The sequence below is a fragment of the Mustelus asterias genome, chromosome 11 (assembly GCF_964213995.1).
Source record: "Mustelus asterias chromosome 11, sMusAst1.hap1.1, whole genome shotgun sequence".
Classification (NCBI taxonomy): domain Eukaryota; kingdom Metazoa; phylum Chordata; class Chondrichthyes; order Carcharhiniformes; family Triakidae; genus Mustelus; species Mustelus asterias.
The window spans coordinates 67,123,508-67,137,864 of record NC_135811.1 but is presented as its reverse complement, the minus strand read 5'-3'; the positions used below and the strand labels follow the sequence as shown (position 1 = coordinate 67,137,864).

The 14,357-nt window shown below is 45.3% G+C and overlaps 1 protein-coding gene across 3 annotated transcripts in view; it reads left to right on the top strand.

The window, feature by feature from the left end:
* Nucleotides 1-14,357, top strand: part of LOC144500569 (protein TANC2-like) — a 1,073,639-nt gene that overhangs the window by 513,798 nt on the left and 545,484 nt on the right. For all 3 annotated transcript variants that reach the window (XM_078223699.1, XM_078223697.1, XM_078223698.1), the window contains one exon: nucleotides 856-927. In XM_078223699.1, coding sequence (XP_078079825.1) covers nucleotides 856-927 — 72 coding nt within the window. The remainder of the gene's footprint in view (nucleotides 1-855; nucleotides 928-14,357) is intronic.

The following is a 14,357-nucleotide window of genomic DNA, read 5'->3' as shown; positions in this document are numbered from 1 at the left end:
TACAGGAATGTGCCGCTCCTGAATCCCTATCAACTTACACTTGAAAGCCTCCCACGTGCCAGATGTTGATTTGCCCTCAAACATCAGAAATAGTTAAGGTCAGATTAACTGATCCCTGTGGCCTTGCACTAGTTACGGTTTGCCTACTTGAAAATGACCCATTCATCTTGGCTCCATTTCTTGCTAATAAATCGCTCCTCTATCCATGCACCACCCCAACACCATCACCTTTTGCTTTGTGCCGTGACATTTTATGCAGGACCTCATTGAATGCCTTTGGGAAATTCAATTACATCTATTGGTTTCCCTTTATCTACTATACTTGTTACGTCCCCGAAGCAGTCTAATAAGTTTGTCAAACATGATTTCCCTTTCACAAAATCATGGTGACTCTGCGTGATTGCATTATGATTTTTGAAATGTTCTGCTAATGCCACCTTAATAATGGATTCGAGAACTGGCCTGTTTACTATTACAAATCAGAATTTAGCCGCATTGTAATTTCATATCGGGTACAGGATACTGAAGAGTATATTTGTATAAGATGAAGTCTAAAGGAAATTCAGTACTCAATAGATCAAGGTTAACCATGAATTTGTTTCCTTACAAAATTTTGTTGAATGCTGGTAACATCTTTTCAATACAAACATTCTTGATAATTCTTCATTGATTTCCATTACTGCCAGTGCTGATGCTGTGAGCCATTCAATACTTGTGTGTCATTGATGTTTTTCATCGCTATTCAAAACAGTGCAAGTCTCTCTGCTTTATTGGCTGGAGATTGAATATGTTGATTCCTAATCCGTTACAATGATGGATCTTGTATACTGACAGCTTGACATTTGTGTTTTGTAGATGGTGGAAACGAGGAACAATCAGAACGGAGACAAACAAACATAGATTCTCGACAGAATCGGACTGGACAAGGTAGGCAATCAACATTTATTAGAACAAGGGTACAGTGTAAAGGGCAGTGAGTTAATGAAGTCAGAACAGAGACGGAATCTGAAGTGCTGCTTCAAAATGTAGGGATGACACCACATTGGAGAGGTGGGGTGACAGTGGCGATGATAGTTAATACTTATTAGAGAGGTGCGCGGTGGTGCATTATGGTAGGAGGCATATTGAGGCTGGCTGCTCCTTGGAAAATAAGAGTCCAAATGGGGCAGAGGTACAAAGGGATCTCGGGTACAGATATACTAATGTTGGATGTACTCAACAAATCTGGCAGCAACTGTGGAAAGGAAAATACAGTTGATGTTCAACAGATATGGCTGTGGGAGCCCACACTCAGATCTGTCAGTGCGTAAACTTGGGCTGTTTGCCTGGGACGTACGTAACCTTTTATCGTGATTTATTTAACGCTGCTCCGAGCAGGTGTGGAGCTTGCTTAAATCAGAAAGAGTGTCTTTACATTCCCATCAACACTGGTATTGCTAAACACATCAAACTGTATCTCAGGCTCACAACTGTCCCAACATCCCCAGCTCACTCACATCACATCCAGCTCAACCCCATAGCCCTGGCTCAAACCCCACCCATCACCCTGGATCACCCCAGCTCCCATCAAATCCACACCCCTGACTTATCTGGTTCAAACGCCAACACCTTCCCTCCACTCCGCAACCCTAACCTACAACCCTGCCTCTCGCCCTCCTCCCACTCCCGCACCCATCTCTTCCTTCATGCCCCCTGCCAACATCCATACACCCCGATGGTGGTTGGGGAGCTAGAATGGCAAACTGATTAAAAATGCTCTACCAAACGCTGCATGATAACAAAGCCAACGTGGTTTCACTTCAACCACTTTTGGCACTATGTCTTGAATTTCTCCTCAACAGTTTATTCATGTTGAAGCTGATGAATAAGCTAAGAGTCCGATTTAAACTGCAGTTAGTGGCATAAGCCACAGTTTTGCTGCTGACTGGAAGATCTGGGCAAATGTTTCAGGTCAATGGTTCTGACAAAACTTCACATACCTAAAACGTCAACTGTTTCCTTTCAACAATTGCTGCCAGATATGCTGAGTACATCCAACATTGTTAGAAGTCTCACACACCAGGTTAAAGTCCAACAGGTTTATTTGGTAGCAAAAGCCACTAGCTTTTGGAGCGCTGCCCCTTCGCCAGGTGAGTGGGAGTTCTGTTCACGAACAGGGCATATAAAGACACAAACTCAATTTACAAAATAATGGTTGGAATGCGAGTCTTTACAGGTAATCAAGTTTTAAAGGTACAGACAATGTGAGTGGAGAGAGCGTTAAGCACAGGTTAAAGAGATGTGTATTGTCTCCAGACAGGACAGTTAGTGAGATTTTGCAAGCCCAGGCAAGTCGTGGGGGTTACAGATAGTGTGACATGAACCCAAGATCCCGGTTGAGGCCGTCCTCGTGTGCGGAACTTGGCTATCAGTCTCTGCTCAGCGACTCTGCGTTGTCGTGTGTCGTGAAGGCCGCCTTGAAGAATGCTTACCCGAAGATCAGAGGCCGAATGCCCGTGACCGCTGAAGTGTTCCCCAACAGGAAGAGAACAGTCTTGCCTGGTGATTGTCGAGCGGTGTTCATTCATCCATTGTCGTAGCGCCTGCATGGTCTCCCCAATGTACCACGCCTCGGGACATCCTTTCCTGCAGCCTATCAGGTAGACAATGTTAGCCGAGTTGCAAGAGTATGTACCATGTACCTGGTGGATGGTGTTCTCACGTGAGATGATGGCATCCGTGTCGATGATCCGGCACGTCTTGCAGAGGTTGTTGTGGCAGGGTTGTGTGGTGTCGTGGTCACTGTTCTCCTGAAGGCTGGGTAGTTTGCTGCGGACAATGGTCTGTTTGAGGTTGTGTGGTTGTTTGAAGGCAAGAAGTGGGGGTGTGCGGATGGCCTTGGCGAGATGTTCGTCTTCATCAATGACATGTTGAAGGCTCCAGAGAAGATGTCGTAGCTTCTCTGCTCCGGGGAAGTAGTGGACGACGAAGGGTACTCTGTCCACTGTGTCCCGTGTTTGTCTTCTGAGGAGGTCGGTGCGGTTTTTCGCTGTGGTGCGTCGGAACTGTCGATCGATGAGTCGAGCGCCATATCCTGTTCTTAGGAGGGCAGAACGGATTACTGCAAACAAGTGTACCGACAACTGAACAACGGGGAACACTATAGACAGTTACCCGCAGATCCGACCAAAGAACAGACCCGTCAACTCAACAGACTGATCACGACCTTTGATCCGGACCTTCAGAGCACCCTCCATGCTCTCATCCCACAGACTCCCCGCATTGGAGATCTCTACTGCCTCCCGAAGATACACAAGGCAAACACACCCGGCCGTCCCATCGTATCGGGCAATCGGACCCTGTGCGAGAACCTCTCCGGCTACGTCGAGGGCATCCTGAAACCCATTGTACAAAGAACCCCCAGTTTTTGTCGCGACACTACGGACTTCCTACAGAAACTCAGCACATGGAGCAGTTGAACCAGGAGCACTCCTCATCACAATGGATGTCTCGGCACTCTACACTGGCATCCCCCACGACGATGGCATTGCTGCAACTGCCTCCGTGCTCAACGCCGACAACTGCCAGTTTTCAGATGCAATTTTACAACTCATCCACTTCATCCTGGACCACAATGTCTTCACCTTCAACAACCAGTTCTTCATCCAGACACACGGAACAGCCATGGGGACCAAATGTGCACCTCAATATGCCCAACATCTTCATGCACAGGTTCGAACAAGACCTCTTCACCGCACAGGACCTTCAACTGATGCTATACACCAGATACATCGATGACATTTTCTTCCTTTGGACTCATGGTGAACAATCACTGAAACAAGTATATGATGACATCAACAAGTTCCATCCCACCATCACACTCACCATGGACGACTCTCCGGAATCGGTTGCATCTCCATTAAAGACGGTCACCTCAGCACTTCACTGTACCACAAGCCCGTGGATAACATCATGATGCTCCACTTCTCGAGCTTCCTCCCTAAACACGTTAAAGAAGCCACCCCCTACGGACAAGCCCTCCATATACACAGGATCTGCTCAGATGAGGAGGATCGCAACAGACACCTCCAGACGCTGAAAGATGCCGTCATAAGAACAGGATATGGCGCTCGACTCATCGGTCGACAGTTCCGACGCGCCTCAGCGAAAAACCGCACCAACCTCCTCAGAAGACAAACACGGGACACAGTGGACAGAGTGCCCTTCGTCGTCCAGTACTTCCCCGGAGCAGAGAAGCTACGACATCTTCTCCGGAGCCTTCAACATGTCTTTGTTGAAGACGAACATCTCACCAAGGCCAGCCCCACACCCCCACTTCTTGCCTTCAACCAACCACACAACCTCAAACAGACCATTGTCCGCAGCAAACTACCCAGCCTTCAGGAGAACAGTGCCCACAACCCCACACAACCCTGCCACAGCAACCTCTGCAAGACGTGCCGGATCATCAACACGGATGCCATCATCTCACGTGAGAACACCATCCACCAGGTACACGGTACATACTCTTGCAACTTGGCCAACGTTGTCTACCTGATAGGCTGCAGGAAAGGATGTCCCGAGGCATGGTACATTGGGGAGACCATGCAGACACTACGACAACGGATGAATGAACACCGCTCGACAATCACCAGGCAAGACAGTTTTCTTCCTGTTGGGGAACACTTCAGCGATCACGGGCATTCAGCCTCTGATCTTCGGGTAAGCGTTCTCCAAGGCGGCCTTCACGACAGATGACAACGCAGAGTCGCTGAGCAGAGACTGATAGCCAAGTTCCGCGCACATGAGGACGGCCTCAACCGGGATCTTGGGTTCATGTCACACTACCTGTAATCCCCACGACTTGCCTGGGCTTGCAAAATCTCACTAACTGTCCTGTCTGGAGACAATACACATCTCTTTAACCTGTGCTTAACGCTCTCTCCACTCACATTATGTGTCTGTACCTTTAAGACTTGATTACCTGTAAAGACTCACATTCCAACCATTATTTTTTAAATTGAGTTTGTGGCATTATATGCCCTGTTTGTGAACAGAACTCCCACTCACCTGACGAAGGGGCAGCGCTCCGAAAGCTAGTCGCTTTTGCTACCAAATAAACCTGTTGGACTTTAACCTGGTGTTGTGAGACTTCTTACTGTGTTTACCCCAGTCCAACGCCGGCCTCTCCACATCATGACTACATCTAACATTAACATATCTGTACCCAAGATCCCTTTGCACCTCTACACCATTTGGACTCTTACTTTCCAAGAAGCAGGCGGCCTCCATATTCCTGCTATCATAATGCACAACCTCGCACTTCTCTAATAAGTATTTGATGATCTGTTTGTATTTGAGTATAAATCTTGAAAAATACGAAATAATATAACAATTGATATTTTCAGTACTCAAACTTATATTTTCAAAATTCTTACGATTTCTCTTCCAAAACATCCACAGCAAATAAAGTGGAAAATCAAAAAAAAATCCTTAAGTTTTGAAAACGTAGTGGATTTCTGGGCAGTTCATTCTTGTTACCAGATTACAAAAGTCACATCCTGAGAGAACTTGGCTCTTGCAACCTCTGTTTTATTAAAATCCTGGGTCGGCTGCCTACCTGCAGGGAAACTGTAGCAATGCAAATATAAGTTCCACAGCAACAACTTCAACCACTTCTTATCTAAAATTAGACAGCACACAATCCCTAAAGAAACCACTGATGGAATTTCTGTACATGTCCTATTTTATTTCCCGAATGAATAAATAGGAATAGGGGTAGTGCATTGTTGCATAATGAAAAATGTCCTAATAATTTCGTATGTAGGGTAAACTAATTAGGGCAATAAGATTGAGATTAATTATAAGAGACCTGGAATGAAATGTAGCTGCTGTACTGAAACAGGAAATATGGGACTGATGTTGATATGTTGTTTTCACCATTTTTCCTCCTCACTGTCTCTCTCCCTCATCTGTTACTTTCTTCTCCCCTTCCTGCCCGGCCAGCCCTTGCCCTAATCCACCCTCGCCCTGTCTCTGCCCCCCTCCCCACCACCCCAGCATTGAACCCTCCTTGACCTTGCCTCCCCTCACCCTACTCCCCTATTTCCATCCTTGCCCTTTCTGCCAAGCATCTCTCCCCACCACACCCCCCCCACCCCCATCACCCCTATAAAGTAGTCCTTATAGATGTAACTTGATAAGTTAATGCTATGAGAATTGAACCACATCTGAAAATATACATCTTGTTTTATTTGTCCTGTATTAAATCATCCTTGTGTCCTTTGTGAAACTGTCATTTAGTGGCTCTTAATCTTCATACAGTACATTGATACAAATACCTTGATCATCCCTATTACCCCCTTAGTGTGAAACTGTAGTCATAGATGTGTGCCCTTGCTGTGCATGAATATGTTACTATGAACTATACAATTCATTATTTTGGAATTTAATAGTTGGTTTCCCGTGGCTTTGTTCAAGGGTAAAATATTGGTTTGGAGAAGCTTTGGCAAATAGTCAGCTTGTCACATTCAAAAGAAAGATGTCATTGCATTTAATACAGACTCTCATTACATCTGAAAGTCATTCACTTACGCTGATGTAATGGGACTCAAATGTAAGCAACCTCTTTCCCAAATTTAAGCTCATTGCCAACTAAACCGGGCTGACACAAAAGGTTACATGAATAGTGACTCTACATATTTACTCAAGTGTAGAATGGTAGTTAAAATGCTAAATCATCAGGATCAATGGGAAGAAGTTACCATAGAAACAGTGACGAATGAACAGTAGTTACTGTGCCAGCAATCATAATTACCAACTACAGAAACAACAACCTGCATTTAAATGGTGGCTTCAACTGAAAATAGACCCTTGGCACTTCACCAAGAATGAGGGACTTCTGTGAATGAAAGCATTAGTTGAGAAAATGCAATCTTAGAAAACATTTGAAGGTGAGTAGGGAGCTTGTAATGTTTGACGGACTTGGAGACCTGCAGAAAGTCAGGTTTAGGTAACCTAAGGCTCTGTCTCAATTGTGATTCGTGGAAATGGAAAGGACAGTCATGTGCAGAAGGCCAGTCTGAGCATGCCATTAGACAATTTTACAGATAAAATTGTTGTATTGCCTTGTTCCCAAGGATTGATCATAGCACTATAGGCAGTTAAATTGTCAAATAATCAACAATTGCTAGGAACAATGTAAAATGAGGTTCTCATCAGAAGAGTCGCACGAACCAATCATAGATCATAGAATCATAGAAACCCTACAGTGCAGAAAGAGGCCATTTGGCCCATCGAGTCTGCACCGACCACAATCCCACCCAGGCCCTACCCCCATATCCCTACATATTTACCCGCTAACCCCTCTAACCTACGCATCTCAGGACACTAAGGGGCAATTTCAGCATGGCCAATCAACCTAACCTGAACATCTTTGGAATCAAGAGGAAAATTTGTTGAAAGTACTAATTTTTATTAATTGCAGTTGATCTATTGTGAGATTTATTCCAGATATCTGAGATAGAGCATGGTTGTAATATTTTCAAAACCGAGTCTTTGTGTTCCAGGTCACTCTAATGCTAAAGTCAATTAGCCAGAACAAATTATTGCAAATTTTATACTCCTGGCAAATTCAGCTGTATTCAAGAAAGGGTGTAAGGGCAGTCCTAGCAACTACAGGCCCAATGAGTTTATCATTGGTGGTATGTAAGGTGTTAGAAACAATAATCAGCAAAAAAAGTCATCAGGCACTGGGAGATGTTTGAGTTAGTTACATAGAGCCAGCACAGATTTGCAGAAGGCAGATTGTGCTTAACTAATCTAATTGATTTTTTGGATGAAGTTCTGGAGAGAGTTGTTGAAGGGAATGTGGTGGATGTTGCTCATATGGATTTTAAGGAAGTGTTAGACAAATTACCATGCAAAAGGCTGGTTTAAAAAAAAATGATGCTCATAAAATAGGAGGGTCAGTATTCAAATGGATTTTTAAAAATTGGCTTAAAACTTAAGGACAGAAAACAGTGGGTCTAATCTTCCGAGATGTGGCAATCACTGTTGGATTGTCACTCTGCTATATATTTACTTTCCTTGCACCCAGTTGCCACATTTCTTGTCGAGTCCTCTGAACCATGCCTCCTCGGAAATGTGCATGTTAACTATTCTCAGAGTCCTTCCTCATAGTGCAAGAGCATCTGGGGCAGCCAAGCCATGTCCCTTATTTACGCCAGTAGTTACTATTTTCCTGTGGGTTTAAATGTCCCATAACCACTTTCAGCCATTTCGAGAAGCTACAGAGCAAAGGTAAGTGAGTGACAGGGTAGGATGGCTGGTATCTGGTGCAGGGGTATGGTGACAGGTGGGTGGGTGAGGGGCAAGGTGGCCGGTGAGTGGGTGAAGGGTCGAGTGGTAGGTGAAGGATCAGGTGGCAGGTGGGTGGGTGAGGGGTACAGTGGCAGGGGGGTGGGTGAGGGCTACGGTGGCAGGTGGGTGAATGAGGGGATAGAGTGGCAGGTAAATGAATGAAGGGAGAATTGGGGTGCAGTGGGGAGGCATTATCAGGAGGAAGGGGCAGTTGGGAGGGAGGATAGTATGGTGGGGCTAGTTGGATGTAAGGATGGCTGGGGGGACAGGAGTAGGAGGTCAGGAAGTAGTCATTAGGTCAGGGGGGGCGAGTTGGGAGGGGTATGGGTGGAGGGTTGAGGAATAGTTAGGTGGGAGGGTATTTGGGGCTAAGCGGCAATGGTGTAGGACAGGTAGTTGGGTGGTTGAGGGGAGCTAGTCAGGTGGTTTTGGAGGTAGGAAGGGCTAGTTGTGGGCTGCAGTGGGGAATTGATTAGGGCTCAGTAGACTAGTTACCCAGGAGCTAGAACTGATTTTTAATCCTTCTAACTTTTCCCGTGTCACTATTCTGGTAAGTAAGTCTGAACCATCCAAAAATTTCCGACTCTTGAGTTTCGGAGGGTTCCAGACACAGTGGGATTGCCCATCCGAAATCCAAACTTGCTGGGCAATTTCTGTGTTCAGAGTGTGGGGACTTTCGAGGGGGTTATCTCTAAATTCTCCATGAGGAGAATGAGCATCCAAAAGTAATGATAAATGATCATATTTCAGACTGGAGGATGGTGAACAGTGGTTTTAGAACAAAGAAAAGTACAGCACAGGCCCTTTGGCCCTCCAAACATGTGCCGATCATGTGCTCTTACTCAGTCTGTATCCATCTATTCCCTCCCTATTCATGTACCCATCCAGATGCCTCTTAAAATGTTGCTAATGTGTCTGCTTCCACCACCACCTCTGCACATCTCCCTTAAACTTTCCTCCTCTCACCTTGAACCTGTGCCCCTTGTCATTGACTCTTCCACCCTAGGAAAAAGCTTCTGACTATCCATTCTGTCTATGCCTCTCATAATTTTGTAAACCTCTATCAGGTCTCCCCTCAGCCTTCGTCTTTCCAGTGAAAATAATCCTACTTTATTCAACCTCTCCTCATAGCCAAATCCCTCAAGACCAGGCAACATCCTGGTGAACCTCCTTTGCACTCTCTCCAAAGCTTCCATGTCCTTCTGGTAGTGTGGCGACCAGAACTGTATGCAATACTCCAAATGCAGCCTAACCACATTGCTGCAACATGATTTCCCAACTCTTGTACCCAATGCCCTGACCGATGAAGGCAAGCATGCCATATGCAAAGTTGTGATAGTAGGGGATTTTAATTTTCCACATATAGATTGGGACTCGCATACTGTTAAAGGTTTAGACGGGGTAGAGTTTGTAAAATGTGTTCAGGAGAATTTTCTACATCAGTATATAGAGGTGCCAACTAGAGAGGATGCGATATTGGATCTCCTATTGGGAAATGAGTTAGGGCAGGTGATGGATGTGAGTGTGAGGGAACACTTTGGATCCAGTGATCATAGTGCCATTAGTTTCAACCTGATCATGGATAAGGTTAGATCTGGTCCTCGGGTTGAAGTTCTGAACTGGAAAAAGGCCAAATTTGATGAAATGAGAAGGGATCTGGGAAGTGTGGATTGGCACAGGCTGTTCTCTGGTAAGGATGTAAATGGAAAGTGGGAGGCCTTCAAAGGAGAAATTTTGAGAGTGCAGAGTTTGTATGTTCCTGTCAGGATTAAAGGCAAAGTAAATAGGAATAAGGAACCTTGGTTCTCGGGGGAGATTGTAACACTGATTAAGAGGAAGAGAGAGTTGTATGAAATGTACAGGCAGCAAGGAACAGATCAGATGCTCGAGGAGTATAAAAAGTGCAAGAAGCTACTGAAGAGGGAAATCAGGAGGGCTAAAAGAAGACATGAGGTTGCTTTGGCAGACAGAGTGAAGGAAAATCCAAAGAGCTTCTATAGGTATGTTAGGAGCAAAAGGATAGCGAGGGATAAAATTGGTCCTCTTGAAGACCAGAGTGGTAGACTGTGTATGGAACCAAAAGAGATGGGGGAGATACTAAATGATTTTTTTGCATCCGTATTTACTAAGGAAATGGGCATGGAGTCTACGGAAATAGGGCAAACAGGTAGGGAGGTCATGGAACCTTTACAGATTAAAGGGGAGGAGGTGCTCGTTGTCTTGAGGCAAATCAGAGTGGATAAATCCCCAGGACCGGACAGGGTATTCCCACGGACTTTGAGGGAAGCTAGTGTTGAACTTGCAGGGGCCCTGGCAGACATATTTAAAATGTCAGTATTCACGGGGGAGGTGCCGGATGATTGGAGGGTGGCTCATGTTGTTCTGGGTTCCAAAAGAAATCCGGGAAATTATAGGTTAGTAAGTTTGACGTCGGTGGTGGGCAAGTTATTGGAAGGTGTGATAAGGGATAGGATCTACAAATATTTGGATAGACAGGGACGTATTAGGGAGGGTCAACATGGCTTTGTGCGTGGTAGGTCATGTCTGACCAATCTATTAGAGTTTTTCGAGGAGGTTACCAGGAAAGTGGATGAAGGGAAGGCGGTGGATGTTGTCTACCTGGATTTCAGCAAGGCCTTTGACAAGGTCCCCCATGGGAGGTTAGTTAGGAAGGTTCAGTTGCTGGGTATACATGGGGAGGTAGTAAATTGGTTAGACACTGGCTCAATGGAAGAAGCCAGAGAGTGGTTGTGGAGGATTGCTTCTCTGAATGGAGGCCTGTGACTAGTCGTGTGCTGCAGGGATCGGTGTTGGGTCCATTGTTGTTTGTCATCTATATCAATGATCTGGATGATAATGTGGTAAATTGGATCAGCAAATTTGCTGATGATACAAAGATTGGAGGTATAGTGGACAATGTGGAAGGTTTTCAAAGCTTGCAGAGGGATTTGGACTAACTGGAAAAATGGGCTGAAAAATGGCAAATGGAATTTAATGCAGACAAGTGTGAGATATTGCACTTTGGAAGGACAAACCAAAGTAGAACATACAGGGTAAATGGTAGGACTCTGAAGAGTGCAGTTGAACAGAGGGACCTGGGAATACAGGTACAGAATTCCCTAAAAGTGACGTCACAGGTGGATAGGGTTGTAAAGAGTGCCTTTGGTACATTGGCCTTTATAAATCGGAGTATCGAGTATAAAAGTTGGAGTGTTATGGTAAGATTATATAAAGCATTGGTGAGGCCGAATTTGGAGTATTGTGTACAGTTTTGGTCACCTAGTTACAGGAAGGATGTAAATTCGGCTGAAAGAATGCAGAGAAGGTTCACAAGGATGTTGCCGGGACTTGAGAAGCTGAGTTCCAGAGAGAGATTGAATAGGTTGGGACTTTATTCCCTGGAGCGTAGAAGAATGAGGGGAGATTTGATAGAGGTGTATAAGATTTTGATGGGTATAGATAGAGTGAATGCAAGCAGGCTTTTTCCACTGAGGCTAGGGGAGAAAAAAACCAGAGGGCATGGGTTAAGGGTGAAAGGAGAAAAGTTTAAAGGGAATATTAGGGGGGGCTTCTTCACGCAGAGAGTGGTGGGAGTGTGGAATGAGCTGCCGGATAAAGTGGTAAATGCTTTTAACATTTAAGAAAAACTTGGACGGGTTCATGGATGAGAGGGGTGTGGAGGGATATGGTCCAAGTGCAGGTCAGTGGGACGAGGCAAAAAATGGTTCGGCACAGACAAGAAGGGCCAAAAGGCCTGTTTCTGAGCTGTAATTTTCTATGGTTCTATGCTTTCTTAACCACCTTGGCCAGCTGTGTTGCTACTTATAGGAAACTGTGGACCTGCGCACCCAGATCTCTCTGCATGTTAATGTCCTTAAGGGTTCTGCCATTTAAGTATAATTCACACCTAAATTTGATCCTCCAAAATGCATCACCTCACATTTGTCCGGATTAAACTCCATCTTCCATTTCTGTGCCCAAGTCTCTAATCTATCCATATTCTGTTATATACTCTGACAATCCCTGGCACTATCAGCAATTCCACCAATCTTTGCCATCCGCAAACTTACTCATCAGACCACCCACAGTTTCCTCCAAATAATTTATTTATACTACAAACAGAGGTCCCAGCACTGATCCCTGCAGAATACCACCAGCTACTGATCTCCATTCTGAAAAACACCTTTCCAGCACTACTCTCTGTCTTCTATAACCAAGTAAGAAGTTTAACAACACCAGGTTAAAGTCCAACAGGTTTATTTGGTAGCAAAAGCCACACAAGCTTTCGAGGCTCTGAGCCCCTTCTTCAGGTGAGTGGGAATTCTGTTCACAAACAGAACTTATAAGACACAGACTCAATTTACATGAATAATGGTTGGAATGCGAATACTTACAACTAATCCAGTCTTTAAGAAACAAAACAATGGGAGTGGAGAGAGCATCAAGACAGGCTAAAAAGATGTGTATTGTCTCCAGACAAGACAGCCAGTGAAACTCTGCAGGTCCACGCAACTGTGGGAGTTACAAATAGTGTGACATAAATTCTGATTCTAGGATCGCATGATAAAGACTCAGGAGGAAAAAAGCAGAAATATTTATGTGAAATAGTGTGACATAAACCCAATATCCCGGTTGAGGCCGTCCTCCTTTTTCCACTGTGGAACCCACCGACCTCCTCAGAAGACAAACACGGGACACAGTGGACAGAGTACCCTTCGTTGTCCAGTACTTCCCCGGAGCGGAGAAGCTACGGCATCTCCTCCGGAGCCTTCAACATGTCATTGATGAAGACGAACATCTCGCCAAGGCCATCCCCACACCCCCACTTCTTGCCTTCAAACAACCGCACAACCTCAAACAGACCATTGTCCGCAGCAAACTACCCAGCCTTCAGGAGAACAGTGACCAAGACACCACACAACCCTGCCACAGCAACCTCTGCAAGACGTGCCGGATCATCGACACAGATGCCATCATCTCACGTGAGAACACCATCCACCAGGTACACGGTACATACTCTTGCAACTCGGCCAACGTTGTCTACCTGATACGCTGCAAGAAAGGATGTCCCGAGGCATGGTACATTGGGGAAACTATGCAGACGCTGCGACAACGGATGAATGAACACCGCTCGACAATCACCAGGCAAGACTGTTCTCTTCCTGTTGGGGAGCACTTCAGCGGTCACGGGCATTCGGCCTCTGATATTCGGGTAAGCGTTCTCCAAGGCGGCCTTCGCGACACACGACAGCGCAGAGTCGCGGAGCAGAAACTGATAGCCAGGTTCCGCACACACAAGGACGGCCTCAACCGGGATATTGGGTTTATGTCACACTATTTCACATAAATATTTCTGCTTTTTTCCTCCTGAGTCTTTATCATGCGATCCTAGAATCAGAATTTATGTCACACTATTTGTAACTCCCACAGTTGCGTGGACCTGCAGAGTTTCACTGGCTGTCTTGTCTGGAGACAATACACATCTTTTTAGCCTGTCTTGATGCTCTCTCCACTCCCATTGTTTTGTTTCTTAAAGACTGGATTAGTTGTAAGTATTCGCATTCCAACCATTATTCATGTAAATTGAGTCTGTGTCTTATAAGTTCTGTTTGTGAACAGAATTCCCACTCACCTGAAGAAGGGGCTCAGAGCCTCGAAAGCTTGTGTGGCTTTTGCTACCAAATAAACCTGTTGGACTTTAACCTGGTGTTGTTAAACTTCTTACTGTGTTTACCCCAGTCCAACGCCGGCATCTCCACATCATGACTTCTATAACCAAGCCAATTCTCTATCCATCAAGTCAGCCCACTCCGAATCCCAGGCAATTTTAGTTTTTGTACCAGTCTGCCATGTGGGACCTTGTCAAATGCCTTACTAAAGTCATTATAAACTACATCCGCAGTTCTTCCCTCATCAATTATCTTTGTCACCTCTTCAAAAACTCAATCAAGTTGGTGGGGTATGACCTTCCCCGTATAAAACCATGCTGCCTGTCACTGGGAGTGGGGTGACTGTTT